Genomic DNA, 16,337 nt, shown 5'->3' with positions numbered 1-16,337 from the left:
ATGGTCAATAGTAGGAACCTGAGACAGCTGACTCGTGTGGTTGAATCCACTGTTAATGTTACGGCTGGTGCCCTTGGTAATTTGACAGCTGAGCTCCAAGCGGATCGCCTCATGACTTTGCAGAACTGCATGGTTCTAGACGTCATACTTGCAGACCGCGGTGGGGTATGTAAGGTTATCCAATCTAGTTGTTGCATTTTCATACCAGACAACGCTCCAACAGTTTATCAAGCCATCTCCAAACTGCATAGAATATCTGAGTCCATACACGTGGATAAAGGAGATTGGTCACTGATGGGGTGGTTCTGGGAACTGATATCTGCCTGGGGTTGGAAAGTTCTGATGGTCATTGGAATGATCTTAGCCATCCTTTTTCTGTTCTGTCTGTGCATACAGTGTGCTCCTGCGATATGTGGCCTCTGTGCTACATTATGTGTGAGGAAACCTGTATCGAGGGACGAGCTAAGTAATAGGATGATGCTACAGCAACATCTCCATGACTTCATGAATATTGACCTAGACTCAGATTGATGTGAGTATAGTTATTGTATATGTAAGGGCAAAAGGAGGGTCTGTCGTACTTTGCAATTTGGGACCGCGTAGGAGGCAGGGCCCTACCCCTGTCTATCCCGGTATTAGCGAACCGCGAATGGTCAATGCGGTATGTACAAGTGCTTTGTGTAACGTTTTAGCTATGAATGCACTATGTATACGTTATTATACATCACTACGTGGGTTCCATCTTAGAGCAGTGGCCATCTTATGGTTGCCCTCACATAGGCTACATATTATGAAGCAAATACGGGCCTTTAGAGCACATGTGCCTTCCTTTGACTTCTCTGTGACCTGGGCAGCTTGGCTCCGCTGCCCCAGGTCAGTCCGGTCCCACGAGCTCCCCGTCCTTCGGCCACCTGTGATTAGCATCAGGGCTTGACACACCATAAAGCCTTTACATTAAACACGGGCCTCCAGCTAATCTCTTTCACACCTGACTGTTCCTGCTTTATGGCTTGTTTTCCAAACAGGAGATGCTCATGTTTATTGGGGCCTATCGATATCTGATGTGGGATCTGAGCCTTGCTGGGTAAATAATTGCGGGCTGGCTTAACTGGAATGTGGGATAGTCATCATGACTCTGCCTTTTCGTTTGAAATGTATACATGTATATGGCCATATCGTAAACCAAGGAATGTGTGCCTGAAGCATGATATTTTGTATTTAAGGAGAAGCCCGTTTCTGTGACTTTTAGCAGTCTCCTGAGAACATACACGCTGTTGTACTTCTAGGATACCTGTAATTGGCCTGCAGCCAATAAACTGATCTTTGACTTCACCCAGAAGACTCTGTGTTTCTGTAGGTCTGAAACAGGAAGAACCCGAAGTCATAGGGTGTGTTCCCCTGCACCGCTGGGCTTAAAATTCCCAGTACTTCACTCAGCCTGACATCCTTGACTGCAGCAAAGCAGTCCACCACCAGCTAAAAACCTTCAAGTCTATAGCAGCTGCAAGCACGCCAAAATTTCTGGACAAAGCACAAGGAAGATTATTTTTGAACACCAAGCATGCCGACTTCATGTCTGCTGGTGGCCTTCGGGTACCTATGCTCTTTACAAGAATCTCAGAATAGAATAGAATGAAGTTAAAGTGGAGGTAATAAGGAACAACAGCTTAGATGTTTAAAATTTAAGAACATCCTTGAATTAAATTCTTTTGTACCATCAGGCCTGAATAAAGATGAAGAGTTGTATGTTTTCCTGGGACAACAGAACCCAAGATATGACATGATAATATTTTTCTACTACCTTTTATGATGCCACCAAAAGATATGAGGAAATTATATCTGAAGTTTTTTTATGAATAAATTGGTTTTTCTTTGTTCTTCTTTCCTTAAATCATATCTCATACATGCAGTTAGCTACATATTGTCTGTTCTTTTACAGGGTAAATAGAAGTGTAATGGGAACAAATCAGAATGTGTTATTTTATTGCAGGACTTTGGAATAGAGAGCGATCTTTAAATTGATAAGTTCATTATGTGAATTGATTATTGATTATTATATTTCACTGTACGGTCAATATTGCAATGCCCACTGGGCCTTTATTATATTAAAAAGAGAATGATATATATTTTACTATGATAAGTGTAATTGGCTAGGAGAGCTTTGCATCTTGCGTATGATATGGGGTTTTGTATCTTGTCCACTGCAGCATGATTATGAGGATTAGGTGTCTTGATTTCCATGAGATTCACAAATTTTGTAAAAATATATTGATAGGAAAGGGTGTGGTGTAATGGCCAGAGCTGCTAACTCTGGAGCTGGGGATCCAGTTTTAAGGCCGGGCATCGGCTCAACATCCTGTGATCCTGGGAAAATCACCTAATCTCCTATGCCTAAGAACAGAGTCTAGAGACCCTGCGCTGTACAAATCCGATTTTTATTATTATTATAACATATATTTATGTTCTTTGTTAGACAAATTGGAATTCATTTGGACCAATGGATATTTTTTACACACTACTTTGTAGTTTTATAAGGAGATTAATTCATTGATGAGTTCTGAAAAACACACACACACACACACCCACCCACACGCACACACACACACACACACACACGCACACACACACACACACACACACACACACACACACACACAATCTTTGTTAATCCTGCCAAAAACCAGAGCATTCCGTATGCAGTGCAGGAAGCGAGAACTCTTTGTTTTAAATTGTACATTCTCCCTCCCCCACTCATTATAGAAATTGCTGAATTGCTAAAAGCATCATAGGACATTAACACGAGGCATAGCTTATTGATTGCCGCTTTAAATATTGAACCTGCTGGGGCAAAGAAGTTCAGTTTGACATTTTATAATGTGTCTTAATGTATATCTACACTGCAAAACAAAGCTCATTTTTTTGCCAGTAACTCCACTCCACTCTTGTCGATCCCCTACCTCTCCTTCGAGCTTTAAACTTTAAAACGGACTCTTATTAATTCCCTAATAATTTGGTTTGAACAAGCATACCCCTGGAAGTTCCTGCACTCATTCAGACAGATAAGATATCATTTTCTAGAACTGCCTAGGTGAGAGACTGTATAGCATACCTATATGTATGATGTCACTGAAGAAATAGAAGAGTCTGGTTTCTGAAAGGGGTCATGTGCAGATGATGGGAGCAATAGAGTTCCAGATGTTTGGGGTGCTCCCTGAAAATGTCTGAGCTATGGTTGTATATTTCTTTAACAAAGGTGGTTCTAAGAGTGTGGAAGCAGAGATCCCCTTTGAGGAGGTTAGTTTCCGATTCTGCGCCAGGTATTTCTAGATATTTCAAAGTGTTATACTTGGCATCGTGCATATACCAATATGTAGGGGTGGACATAGCCTGGCACTGATTTTATTTCTAATGTGAGCATTACTAGCCCCCACCTGAATTCATAACGTGAAAATCTGATAACTACATCAACAAATTTGATATTGATTGGGAGTTTAGCAACCCAGCCACACAACCCACAGACTCACAGGCTTCTCTACTGTGGAGAAACCTAAAAGCATCACTTCTACCTCTTTTAAAAATTCCTTTACAATCAGTTCACTGAATATTTCTGGACACCATCAAATATAGGATCTCTACCACTGTTGACCACATTGCTCCAATTAAATTCAGAAAGCATAAATAGTCATACCACCATCATATGCTTGGAACACTATGGATCCAGCTTAAATGAAATGAAAGAGCAGGCAACTAGAAGTGTGTCATCTAAACTCCTAGAGAGTACCTAAGCATGCCATGCTCAGAACAAAAACGTCCACCACCAATCTTGAATCTCTGAAGTTAAATATTCAAATTAGGAACTGGTAGGCGATTATCACATTCTACACTACAGCCAGCTGCATATCCACTACACTTGAAAAACATTTTAACATCGTCCTTTTTCATCAATATAGTGACCACCACTTCACATCAATCACCAAACAACAGGCAAAGAAACTACCATCTGTTTTCACCTGCCTTGCTCTGCTCAGTGTCCCAACTGTTTGAGAAACTAAGCTAACCAAAACTCTGGGCCCCTTCAAACAAAGGTTGCCACTAAAAACATATATAATGCCAAATTAGCCAGCCTATGGCTCCCAGTCCTTTACAATCACATCACCATGCGCACCAACAGTTCTTGAAACATACCATCATCACACCTCTTGTCAAACAACGAGAGCCAGTCCAGAGACCTTATACAATTTTCATCTACTTTCTGGTATTGCCATCTTGGCAAATGCCCCTTTAGAAGATTGTCTCAAGGCTCACTGTTCATGCTGAGCGTCACTGTATCTTCAGTGCCGCTTCTGTCTAACTAGGACGCAGGAAGAGCCCTGATTAAAATCTGGTAGGAACTCATTCCCTCCTTACATCAAGACCTAGGCTTTGCATTGATAGTTTTGCATATCTCACAGCATTAGACACCGACACACATGTTGTGCTCCTAACTATCTGGCACTACAGGCCTAGAATATCACACTGGGCCTTGATTTGTTCACTTTCTGCCTGGGTAAGTGGATGTATCAGGTTTAGCTTGGGACTTTCCTTTGCAAAATTGCTTCCTTGAAATACAGGATACCTCAAGGATCTGCACTGCCCCCGCTTATTTAATGCTTGCATGAGTGCACTGGCCTCGATCATCATGCAACGACACCAACTCAGGAACTTTGAGGGAAGACCTCACCATACTCTCAGGGCTCCACACTGCAATTCAGGGAATATTTCCTGCAAACCTTGTGTCCAACCACACTCTGGTACATTAGACTTTGTTTCTTCCTACTGCAAATCACAAGATTGTGCTCAGTTTTGAATACTTTCCCCTTTTAACATCCCCTGCCCTCCTTCCGATCTTAGTGCTTTGCAACAACTTTAAAAGTAGTTCTCAGCGCATATTATGTTATGTCACATATCAAGACTGAACACGACATCCTACTTAATACTTATTAAAGTGTGAGGCAAAATTGAAATGACTCACCCATGAGCTGACGCGCTTTTTTCTCTGAGAGAGGGCGATTCCTGGTACAGCTAACATGAGCTGAAGAGAAATTGCATCCCCGGGTGCCAGTGAGACCAATCTGCTCTCTCTGCCTGTGGTTGAGGTTCAGATGATGGAAGATGAGAAGATGGAAGATCATGATGGTGACCAACGGCATGACGAAGCATAAAGCGCTGCGCACTTGCACAATGCTCTTGTACACAATGTATGGCTTCTGCTCGAGCATCTCACACACTGTGGAATCAAGCACAGCCTCTTCCTGAGAGGTGGCAGTGTAGTCCAGGATGCAGGCAGCAGATTGGCCATAGACCATGGCTACGGGCACAGCAGTGATGAAGGAGATCAGCCAGATAACGCCCAGGAGGTAAGCCATTCGAGACTGTCGGAGGCCTGCGATGGACCACATAGGATGGCAAATCGCGATGTACCTCTCCGCTGTAAAGGCGATGATGGTCCAGCTGGTGGTAACACAGTAGACTTGTCGGATCATGAAGTAGAGCTTGCAGACAGGATCCGTGAGGGCCCAAGGGTAGTACTGCCAGAAGTATCTATACAGGGTGACTGGAATAGTCAGCAGCAGCAGGACATCAGCCATAGCCAGGCTCAGGAGGTAAAAGCGGACCGCGCTCACCCTCATGCGCCCGTTCCTCAGCAAGGTGAGGATGGTAAGGCCATTGGCCATTATGCCAAAAATGAAGAGAAGGCTGTAAAATATGGTTGCCGGAATGGCAATATGATTTGGTTCCTGTTGCTGGGCACCAATGAAGAGATGGTGGCTGCTTTCTCTAGTCAGGTTTGTGCCTGTAGTTTCGTTCCACAAAGACTCATTGTCAAAGGTGATGTGTTTCAAGCACTCGTTGGGTAACGACGCGATTGATTGGTTCATGTTTACACCAGAACTAAGTTGCCTGAGCTCTGCTAGATGTGTCCAGCGAAAGCACGAGCCTCTTCAGACGATGTCTCTCGAGAGCACAATACGTATTCCGAATCCTTTAGATGAATCATGCACGGCGTGATAGGCGCTCGGCTCAGGTCTGTGGTGCCTCTTGTGATGGCGGGACGTGACGCAGCTCCTCTGCCGTCTCTTCATCCTGAGTGGAAAAAGTACAATAGAGTTATTTCTGCGGATTTGTATGCCTTCCTCTGAAGTCACAACAGAGTCAACAATTCTCTTTGTCCACAGAAATGTCTTAAACGAACGTTTTCTCGCTGGACGGACAGAGCTGTACAATCAAACACAATTTCGTTGGTTTTGATGACTGAGACGCGCGCGCGCGCACGTGCACACACAATCTTCTCCCATTCTGCTAACATGTGACAAGAAAGTAATGCACTTCAAATAAATATTATTAAGCAATGAGAAAGGAAGGCTGTGTGGGGTTGGAACCTTAATGAGACTGTAAGGGCGCAATCCACGTAGACATTTTAGCTATAAACATGGGTTTGGGGGTGAAATGACCTCACATACCCAGGCCAGGAATTTACAAAAGTGTTCCTGGCAGGCGTAACTGTATTACTACTGCAGATGTCTTCGTTATTAATGAGGAAAAAACCCAATAGGAGCTTCTACACAGGGGGTGAAGAGTGGGCTTTGCAAAGCATGTTTAACACTCACTGCACGCCTGTCAATGTCCACAATAAAGATGTATTTCTTGTCCTTCCCAAAGCTTAGGTGAGACCCCCTTCCTACCCTGGAAATGGATGGAAAGTGAATGCAGACCAAGTCTGGAGTAATTCATTTGCCAGAATGGATCAAAGTGATTTCTTCATGGGAAACCTTATTTTTTGTGGGGAAAATGATTTCTCTGTGGAGAAAAAAAAAATGTCACAAATCTGCGTTTACATAGTGAACCCTATTCTTCCTTGAGGAAACCTATGCAATGTACACATCCCCACAGGGGTAATGGGAGCCTACTGGAGAGGGGACGTTGTATTCCCAGGTGTATGCCCAGGTACCTGTGTCTGACCCAGCTTCGATAATTTAAAAAAGCATCAAGTGCCTTCAGGCGGAGATGTAAATGCTCGCCCGTGCCTTTAATTTTTGCTTTCGTGAATCGTGGCCTAGATGCGTGCTTAACTACAGCTTTCAATTACTGCCTGCTTCCTGGCCAATTATTCCTAAAAATATTTTTAGAAAGGCAGCACAGTCCTCAACAAATGTGCTCTAGTGTGAGGGAGGGAAAATGCTAGCAAGCCACGATGCTCATAATTAAACCGAGAAAGAAAGGCATAACTCTGTGATCCACGGCAGAACTTCATGATTAGAAATGACTGGAAATTGTGCCGGTTTCTTTCTAAAGAGAAAATGACAAATGCATCTTAGGTTGGCCAATGCAAGAGGAGAAGGGCAGCACCGAAGAATAGGGCTACATTAAAGAGATGACAGAGAGAGAGAGAGAGTAACAGAGAGAAAAACATCAAGAGAAAGGAGAAGGAGATCATTATTAAAGAGACAGAATACCTCATTTGGGTTTGGTGGAACAAAAGGACCATCAACAATTGGCGGCCCATCCGCCACACCAAACGCGCGATTACCTTGCTCTATTTAGAGTTGGATAATTTGTAGGTTACCGTTGATGGAGTCTCTACTGCCACTGCCAATGGTAATCCCTGACTCAGTAGTCCATTCGCCACAGGACCACTTGATCACAGTGACAGTTGTTGCACCATATTGAGGGTGGCACTGCCATCACACATTTTCCCTGCCCATTTCCATCAAGCCAGGCGTGTAGGAAACAGGCAGGGAAAAAAGTAAATAGCCCATGCAGACAGGGAAAAAGCTCCCTGCTAGTTAAGGACATTTTGTTTTTGTTCAAAGAAAAACACATTTTGGTTTGAGAGTTTGTTTGTTTTCTCTGAACAAAATAGTTTACTGAATAGGTGGTTTAAGTATGGCACCTGCTCTGCAAAGTTCACCACTGTGAAGGTAGCTAACACATTGGCTTGTTGGTGGACAGTCCATCACCAGGGGAGCATAGGACATTACTCCACAGACCTGCAAAATTAAGGCCTGGAGACAGGTGATAGCGGGCACAGGGAGATAAGGCAATAAGTGCGCAATATGTAATATCGAAAAAGGTGAGAAAAATGATGGCCAGTGGAAGGAAATAGACTGGGGAGAGTAGAGATAATAACAGGAGAGATGAAGAAAGATGAAAGATGAAATAAGAAACAGAGAAGGAAGAAAGGGCACAGGAAATGTGAGGGATGGAGCAGAGGAGAGGCATGAGAGGGGTAGAGAGAAATAAGGGATGCAGGAACAGGGAAAAAGTGATGAGCTATTCATTCAACGAGCAAGGGTAGCTTGCACATAAAGGCATTCAGGCCCACCTTTTATTAGGATGAGCCTAGGCAACCCATGCACTGCTCTGTGAGGCATGCTGTATCCAGAATATGTGCTTAAAGCACCTCTCATCTTTTCTATTGGCCTCTGTTAGTGCTCTTCCTAAATGCCTGCTTTTGTTTAGTAAATATGCTTAATTAGTCCCGCCTTTGGGTGTTTCGGACCCTCCAGGCTGACTTCCCCTGTTATGTGTAGTCTTACTCTTTTTTTTATGTATGTTCCTTCCTGCGCACTTTTTTATTTTTTGGTTTCCCTCAGCTCGTTTATCATCATGGTCCCCACTTCATGGAGGCATCGCTCATGTTTTGAACGGTAACGTGATTCAGTGCTTAGCTGACGGCATTAGGCTTGCTCCTCGGCTCATGCTTCAACACGGTGCCCACTTCATGTTTTGGAATGTAATGTAATTCCGTACTTAGCTGATGGCTTTAGATTTGCACCTCGGCTCGTTTTTGATCCACTCAGAATAAACTCAACCGATCGTATGGATTAATCGTCCTCACCACGGTGTAGGGTGCCCCCTTCTGAATATGATGAACCCCCCTCACCACACTCATCTCACCCTGCCCACCTCCATACAGTGTTCACTTCTCCTGCTCTGCTGCTGGCAGGTGCCCCCTATCTCTCTTTTTCTTACTCTTATTCCCTCTCTTTCTGTCTCTGTCTCGCTCCTCCTCACTTGCTGAAAACCATGACTTCATCATATGGCTCTTATCCTCTCTTTCCTCTCCTTTTCTTTATTTGTTCCCCTGTGAAATGAATCCAAGAAAGAAAGAAACATTTTGGCTGTAAATGTCATCTTTTTCTTACATTTTGTTATTCCAAAGTGCACCCTCGGGACAGAGAGAAAAAAAGGTTTAAAATACGGAGAAAAAAAACAAATAAATAAATCAAGACAGAGTAGTCGCTAAGTGGCTTCATTCACAACCACACACATTAGCGCAACTTTACAGAGTTTGCCAGTGAAGCTCTACTTTTGTTTTCTCGTCTTTCTTGGAACATCGTATTTTTTCCCTGGGTGGGGAAGTGCACCATTCTTGGAGGTACTTCAATACTTGGTTGACACATAGAGTGGGAAACATTTAATGTAATCATTATCAGCTGTTTTAGTTTATAAAATGTGGACCGCTGCTCTGTGTTTAGGGATGTGGTCTTTTTAAACCATACTGCTTATGTTTTGTTAGGAAATAAGCAATGGACATTGAATAATAATAAGTGTAAAAGGTTTAATGTAACCATATCATTCCTGCTTACATTTCACATACTTTAATTAAACTTGCATTCCCTATGAGTGTTTGCTTTTTCCAGGACTTTGTAACCTTTTTTTTCAGCCAGCATATTACTCTTGTCTCCTCTCATCTCCCTCATAATCTTGTCTTGTCTACTCTCCTCTACCTCATAACCTATTTCCAATTTTCTGATTCTCCAGTGCGTAGACATGCATAGCACCGTAGAACACAGGGAGCATTGTCAGGCTGGAGTGGCTGGGCTAGGTGGCTTGCACGGATGCCCCAGTATGGGCCAGCAGCAGCGCCCAGGACACAGAGTACATGGAAGGCCTAGAGGTGAACCCCTGCACCTGATCTGTTGGTTGCCGAGATAAGATGGCAGATCCATGGGATGAAGAACAAATGGGCTGACTGACCTGGAGCAGAGCATCAGTCTAGATCAGCCCGGCAGACTGGGTGTTTTAGCCAGCCCTCAGACAGTCCTCCGGTGTCAGCGTTGGCCTGGAGCAGTACCAAAACAGATACATGTTGGGATGCTTGTTGCCTTGGAAGGGGTAAGGCTATGAGGCCCTGGGCCACAGATCACTGGGGACCAGGCAAGGGTACACACACAAGGACACTGTGCAGAAAGACCCCCCTGTTTGTGGACTGTGCTGCGTGGGGAGTCGGCAGGCAGGGTCTGCCGAGCAAGAAGAAGACAGAGATCCGGGTGTCCTGGAGGAGGGGACAGCGGGTCAAGGCATCAGCCCAGGACATAAGACTGCGTTCTGAGTCAGCACGGTGGGATGGCATCCGTGCAGATCATCAATGTCGGTGCGTGCCATGAACTGAGTACACATGGACACATGATGAGACCAGGGGCAGCAATTGTGAGACCCCCAAGCCATAGAATATACATCCCCCTCCCTGAGCGTGCACTGACAGCTGCATGGGCAATCCCCCTCAACACCTCCCTGGGCAGACTGGGCCCGAGGGGCCAAAGGCCACCAATGCTAGAGGATTTTATGGGGATCAAAATATGGGTAGGAACAAGCCAACCTCGTGGTACACACAGGGCTGCATCAAAAAAGTAATGCTGCCCACCTCATGCCCAGCGGGAAACAACTTGGGGAGGCACCGCTACCTGCTGCTTACATGGAGTCACCTGCTTTCATTCTGGAGGGGAAGACTGGAGAAACATTGCGCTCCTTAGACAAGATCTGCAAAATACAATGGCTAGGGCACAGAAGCAAAAGGGTGGAACTCAGGCATCGAGGACACGATCTGTGGGTTGCAGACTGAAGTAACACACCTCCAAAACGTGGTGCTGCAACTAGAGGCATGGGCTGAGGATGAGGAGGGGAGATCCTTAAAAAACAACATTAAGATTGTTGAGATTTCAGAAGGGGCCAGCCCCCACAATGTTCATCATGAACTGGCTAAGTTCCGTCCAACAATGTTCCCTTGCTTCTTAGTGGAGCACACGTCAGATGCTTGGTCGCCCACCAACTTCCGGGAGCACCGCCTATCAATCAATCACTCAGCATTTGTACAGTGCAACACTGTCACCCCTAGGGTATCTGGGTGCTGAGGTTGCTATGTCTCAGTCGAAGAGCCAGGTCTTCAGTTTCTTTCTGAAGCTTGCCAGCATGGGTGCTGTAAGGAGGTGGAGGGGAAGGGTGTTCAAGGTCTTGGCAGCAATGTAAGAGAAGGAGCAGCATCTGCTGTGTCTGTGAAGGATGCAGGGGGTGTGTGCGAGGGCAAGAGAGGCAGAGCGGGGTTGTCTTGTGGGCAGGTGAAAGTTCAAATAGAAACAAAAAAAGAGCGAGGAAAAAGAAAAACTTGTCCTCTTCCCCAATGACTTTGGCAAAACAAAATGGACAAGTTTTTGATGATTCAGAGCAAACTTTTTTTGCTATCACTTTGAAGTAAACGTGAAAGGAAAGAGCACAGCTGCTGTGAAAGAAACCCCTCACCCACCTACCTAGTAGGTGGCATGCTTCATCATCGGGGCCCAACTGGATTGCCTAATACAATCCAGTTGTGCTACAACGCCTGGATTACAGCGGAGCAGGATATTGAGCAGAGAGTGACGTGCTATGTGAGATGTGATTATGGGTTAAAAAAGTCTCTGGGAAATGCCCTGGAAAAAACTTTTATTAGAAGGGTCCCAGGACTAATGTTAAAAAGTTATGCGGGATATACAGTTAGGAATATTATTTTCCTAAAATCCCTTGTAAATAAGGTCAACTAGTTTCAGCCTTCTGGATGGTTCTAGAGGCTTTCGTCAGGACCAGGAAAAAGGTGAATGGCCATATGAACAAGGTATAGGCCACGTGTAAATATCAGCACACACCCTAAAGTGTGCTGTGAGTGTAGTGGTAATGTACTCACAGTATCTCCGTTTGAGATTACTTGAGTAAAGAGGTAGTTATGCCTCTGGAAATCGATCGACGTGTAACTCCCCTCTTGACAGTTGTCAGGGAAAGTAAGGTCCGAGGTACCTAGGACGACGATCGGGTCCGCTTGTTCAGTCAAGGACTGATTTAAGATGGTCCTTGGTTGCTTAGGGCCTTGAATGCATGCATGAGGATCTTGCACTGACATCTCTTCTGGATAGGAAGCCAGTGGGGGTTTCTGAGGTGGGGGTGATGTGGGTCTGTTTGGGGAGGTCAAGTATGAGTCTGGCTGCAGTGTTCTGTATGGGCTTGAGTCTTTTGAGGAGCTGGGACGAGATTCCTGCGTTGCCATAACCGAGGCAACTGGTGACAAGGGCCTGCGTGACTGTCTTTCTGGTGTGGATTGGGATCCATCTGAAAATTCTGCAGAGCATGTGAAGGATGTGGTAGCAAGACCAGGCAACTGCATTGACTTGTCTTTTCATAGTCAGTTGGCTATTGAGGATGATACTGAGGTTGCGAGCGTGATCTGCTGGTGTGGGTGTAGGTCCGAGTTCCGCTGGCCACCAGCTGTGGTCCCGTGCCAAGGTATTCTTCCCAAAGATAAGTACTTCTGTTTTGTTGGATTTGAGTTTGAGGCAGCTGTCCCTCATCCATTTGACTACGTTGGTCACGGCAATGCAAAAGTTGGCTTTGGTGTCAGTGGGGTTCTCGGTGAGCGAGAGGATAGGTTGAGTATCGTCAGCATAGGAGATTATATTGAGTCCGTGGGATCTGATGACTTCTGCAAGGGGGGTCATGTAGATGTTCAACAGGGTGGGGCTGAGCAATGATCCTTGGGGTACGCCGCATATGATGTCCTTGGGTGTGGAGGTGAAGGGAGGCAGTCAGTTGCTCTGTATGAATCCTGAGAAGAAAGAAACCATTCACTTGAGGGCATTTTGCTGAATGCTGATGTTGTGGAGTCTGTCAATGAGGGCATGGTGGGATACGGTGTCGAAACAAGCAGAGAGGTCGAGGAGGATCAGGGCTGCCGTTTCTCTGTGGTCTAGGAGGTTTCTGATGTCATCGGTGGCAGCCATTAGTGTGGTCTCAGTGCTGTGGTTGGCCCGGCATCCTGACCGAGAGGTGTCGAGTAGGTTGTTGACTTCCACGTATTCAGTGAGCTGTTGGTTGATGGCCTTCTCGAGTACCTTGGCTGGGTAGGGGAGCAGGGAGATCGGTCACTAGTGTTTAAGGTCCAAGGGGCGGCGGAGAGTTTTTCCAGGAGTGTTTTGACCTTTCTATCTATCTGGGAAGGTAGCCATAGAGATGGAGGTTTTGAGGATACTGGTGAGTTCCATGCTGACTGGTTTGGCTCTGAAGTTGAAGAGATGATGGAGGCAGAGGTCAGTGGGGGCCCCGGAGTGGGTGAATGACATGATGGTTGTAGTGGTCTCAGTGGTGAGAGGAGACCAAGTGGTTATAATTTGGCTGGTGTTCATTGGTTGAATGCAGTTGTAGACACTGAGGGTAGTGCGTTGAGGGTCTAAGATGTAGATAGTGGCAATCTTGTTGTGGAAGTAGTCGGAGAGGGTATCACAGAGTTCTTCGGAGGAATGGATGGTGCTCACTGTGGCTGTCTGGTTGGAAAATTCTTTGACAATTTTGAAGAGTTCCTTTGTCTGGTTAGCCACGGTTTCAATGTGGTCAGTGATGGATGCTGTCTTGGCTGCTCTTATTTGTTGGTGGTAGTTTCTGAGGCCTGCTCTGTGGAGGGCCCCATCGGAGGAGTTCTTGGTGGTGCGCCATCTCTTCTCTAGTTGGTAGAAGTTGCGCTTGGTGGTTCTGTTCTCTGGTGTGTACCAACCAATGAGTTTAGTGGTTTTGTTGGTTTTCGCTGGTTTAAGCAGGGCGATCTTGTCTGCACATTTGTTGATCCAGGTGGAGAAGTTCTGGAGAGGCTGGTCGAGATTTGCTGACGTTTCAGGTGGTGTGGTGCTGAGGGCTTGAGTCCATTGTGTCTGGGTGGAGCTGTGGTGCTTAGTGGGGGTGTGCTGGACTAGGCCCAATACTGTCCGAATTTTCAACTATGCAAACAGAGATGTTATTTCAGGGCCTCGCGCCAGCTGGGGCATTGACCTATGGATAGGCTAAGGTCATGGTGTTCCCTGATTACACAGTGAATTGCAACAACAAAGGAGCTCAATTACAGTGCAACTCAAATACATGCCATTGTACCCAGCCCACCTCAAAAGCCCTCTTCAAGGAGAAAGCTTTTTCCTTTGACACCCCAGAGGCCGCATGAAACTGGGTAGAGGAGGGGCCGCAGATGCGGCAGGAGCAGTCTTGATCTGGGGAACCGACAGCTGGCTCCAATGGTCCCAACAGGTGGAGGCAGGTGTCGAGGAGGAGCAGACAAAGTAGGTGCCAACATCTTTCAGAGGAGGGGTCCTCCTGAAGCCCCAAGCAGCGTTGTCACACCTCTGTGGAGCCCTCCCTGAGGCCCATTGACCCTCCTGCCACATAAGAACTCAACAAAACCTAGCATCCTACACCCCAGGAGCACAGAGCACCTATGGAGCTGTGGTCTTGTTTTGGATGGTGTTATCGGCTGTAGAGCCCCCCCCATAAGGATTAATTGTAAGGGATTATATGGTGATAGTTGGCAGATGGGGAAGGTGGCAGACTTCCTGCGAATTGATGAAGCAGGAAGTTTTAAGCCTGCCACACAGGGTGACGGGTAAGAGGGATGTTGGGGGGGTTGTAGTAGGTGTTTGAAGTTTGGCATATGACCACACAGAAGATCTGTGCTTATAGATGGTATGCAGCTTGAGGACTACTGATGCCGCATTTCTTAGAGACACATGTAGGAATCACATAGCCCCATGCTTGCACATCAGATACTAGACATTCTCTCAGGGAACATCAACTGGTTAGGGACCAAGATTAAGGGAGGAGTGGTATTAGGCTACTTAAAATGGTATGGGGCAGATGTGGTGATCCTTCAGGAGACCCACCTTAAAAGCACCATCTGCAAGATGCTTAGCAGAGGGGACTATAAAGTACTAGCACATGCTGCTTGGTTGAATGGCCTACAACAAGAATATACGAGAATCTACAGCAGTCCTCTCACTGGATGCAGCCAAAGTGTTTGATATGCTGGAATAAGCATATATGCAGGAGGTCTGGAAAAGCATGAAGTTTGGACCAATGGCAGTACTTGTCCTGGGTGTATCTACTATATTCAGAGCCCCTTGTGAGAGCAAGAGTGAATGGAAAATTCTCCAAACCTTTCCACTTGTAACTGGGGACCAGACAGGGATGCTCAGTTTCCCTGATAATGTTTGCCCTCGTATTGTTTGGTTCCTGGTTGAGAAAGGACCCGCTGGAGTGCGGGCCCATTTGGGATGGTACATGGAAGGAGTATATATCCCTGTACACAGACAATGTCCTGTTTTAATAGTGGAATCTGTGTTATGTTTAATATAGGTACCCCAATATAGGCTCAGGTAGTCACCTAACCTTTTACCTATATTCTCCCTTACCATTACACTACATAACGGTTCTTGCGACTGACCTTTTACCTTGTTATTGTACTGCTTACAGGACGTGGGATTTTCCCTGAAAACTAGCCTCATCCATTATGCATGAGAGTTCTTGGAAACTCAGCAGGACTACCATCTCCTGCATAACAACTATGTATAAGGGTCATTCCCTCCGTCGTCCTAAGTCCGACATGACACAGCAAGGTAGAACCCCGGAGGGTGCCACTTTAGGTATATAAACACCATATCTTGCAGAGGTAGACAGAGGAGGAAAGGACTTCCATGCTGACACACTGACTTGAGACGCTGAGGTTCCTGCACCCAGACGCTCCAGCTTGCAGTGGTCTGACATCCCTTTCAGGGTGTCCATCTCGAGACCAAAACGGAGACCCACAGTCTCTCACTTCAGATAATGGGGTTGAGCTTATCCTAGAGGGATTCTTGGCTCTACACCTACATACATGCTTGGTACACTTAGGTACATCTAGTTAGGGACGCATCGTAGAAGTAGACATTTTTACTCTCCTGTATTTTACTCTGTTGCTGCTTATAATCATTTATATCTGTTTCTGTCTTTTGGTTGTTTCAGCACACCTATTTTACACTAGAATGACGCTGGTTCAATAAATGCTTCTTGGAAAACGTCTCCACTGTTTATTCTGTGTATCTCTCTGAGACAAAGTGAGCATGAGTGACAGAGCGAAAAGTACTGTACTGTTTCCACGATCGCTGATGGGACAGAGTTGTCACGTTCGATAGTTGCCAAGAACTATTCTCTCCTTGGTTAGAGGGTTTTTTAGTGGCACTGTGAGCTAGCTGGTATACAGG

General features: G+C 45.7%; 1 protein-coding gene across 1 annotated transcript in view; it reads right to left on the bottom strand.

Annotated features, from left to right (window-relative positions):
- Positions 1 to 16,337, bottom strand: part of LOC146867603 (neurotensin receptor type 1-like) — a 278,677-nt gene that overhangs the window by 31,342 nt on the left and 230,998 nt on the right. The window contains exon 2 of the mRNA XM_085615011.1: positions 5,012 to 6,123. Coding sequence (XP_085471137.1) covers positions 5,012 to 5,918 — 907 coding nt within the window. The 5' untranslated portion in view covers positions 5,919 to 6,123. The remainder of the gene's footprint in view (positions 1 to 5,011; positions 6,124 to 16,337) is intronic.

The sequence above is a fragment of the Triturus cristatus genome, chromosome 1_2 (assembly GCF_964204655.1).
Source record: "Triturus cristatus chromosome 1_2, aTriCri1.1, whole genome shotgun sequence".
Classification (NCBI taxonomy): Eukaryota; Metazoa; Chordata; class Amphibia; order Caudata; family Salamandridae; genus Triturus; species Triturus cristatus.
The sequence above is the reverse complement of the archived record's forward strand: the minus strand, read 5'-3'. Positions and strand labels throughout refer to the sequence as shown.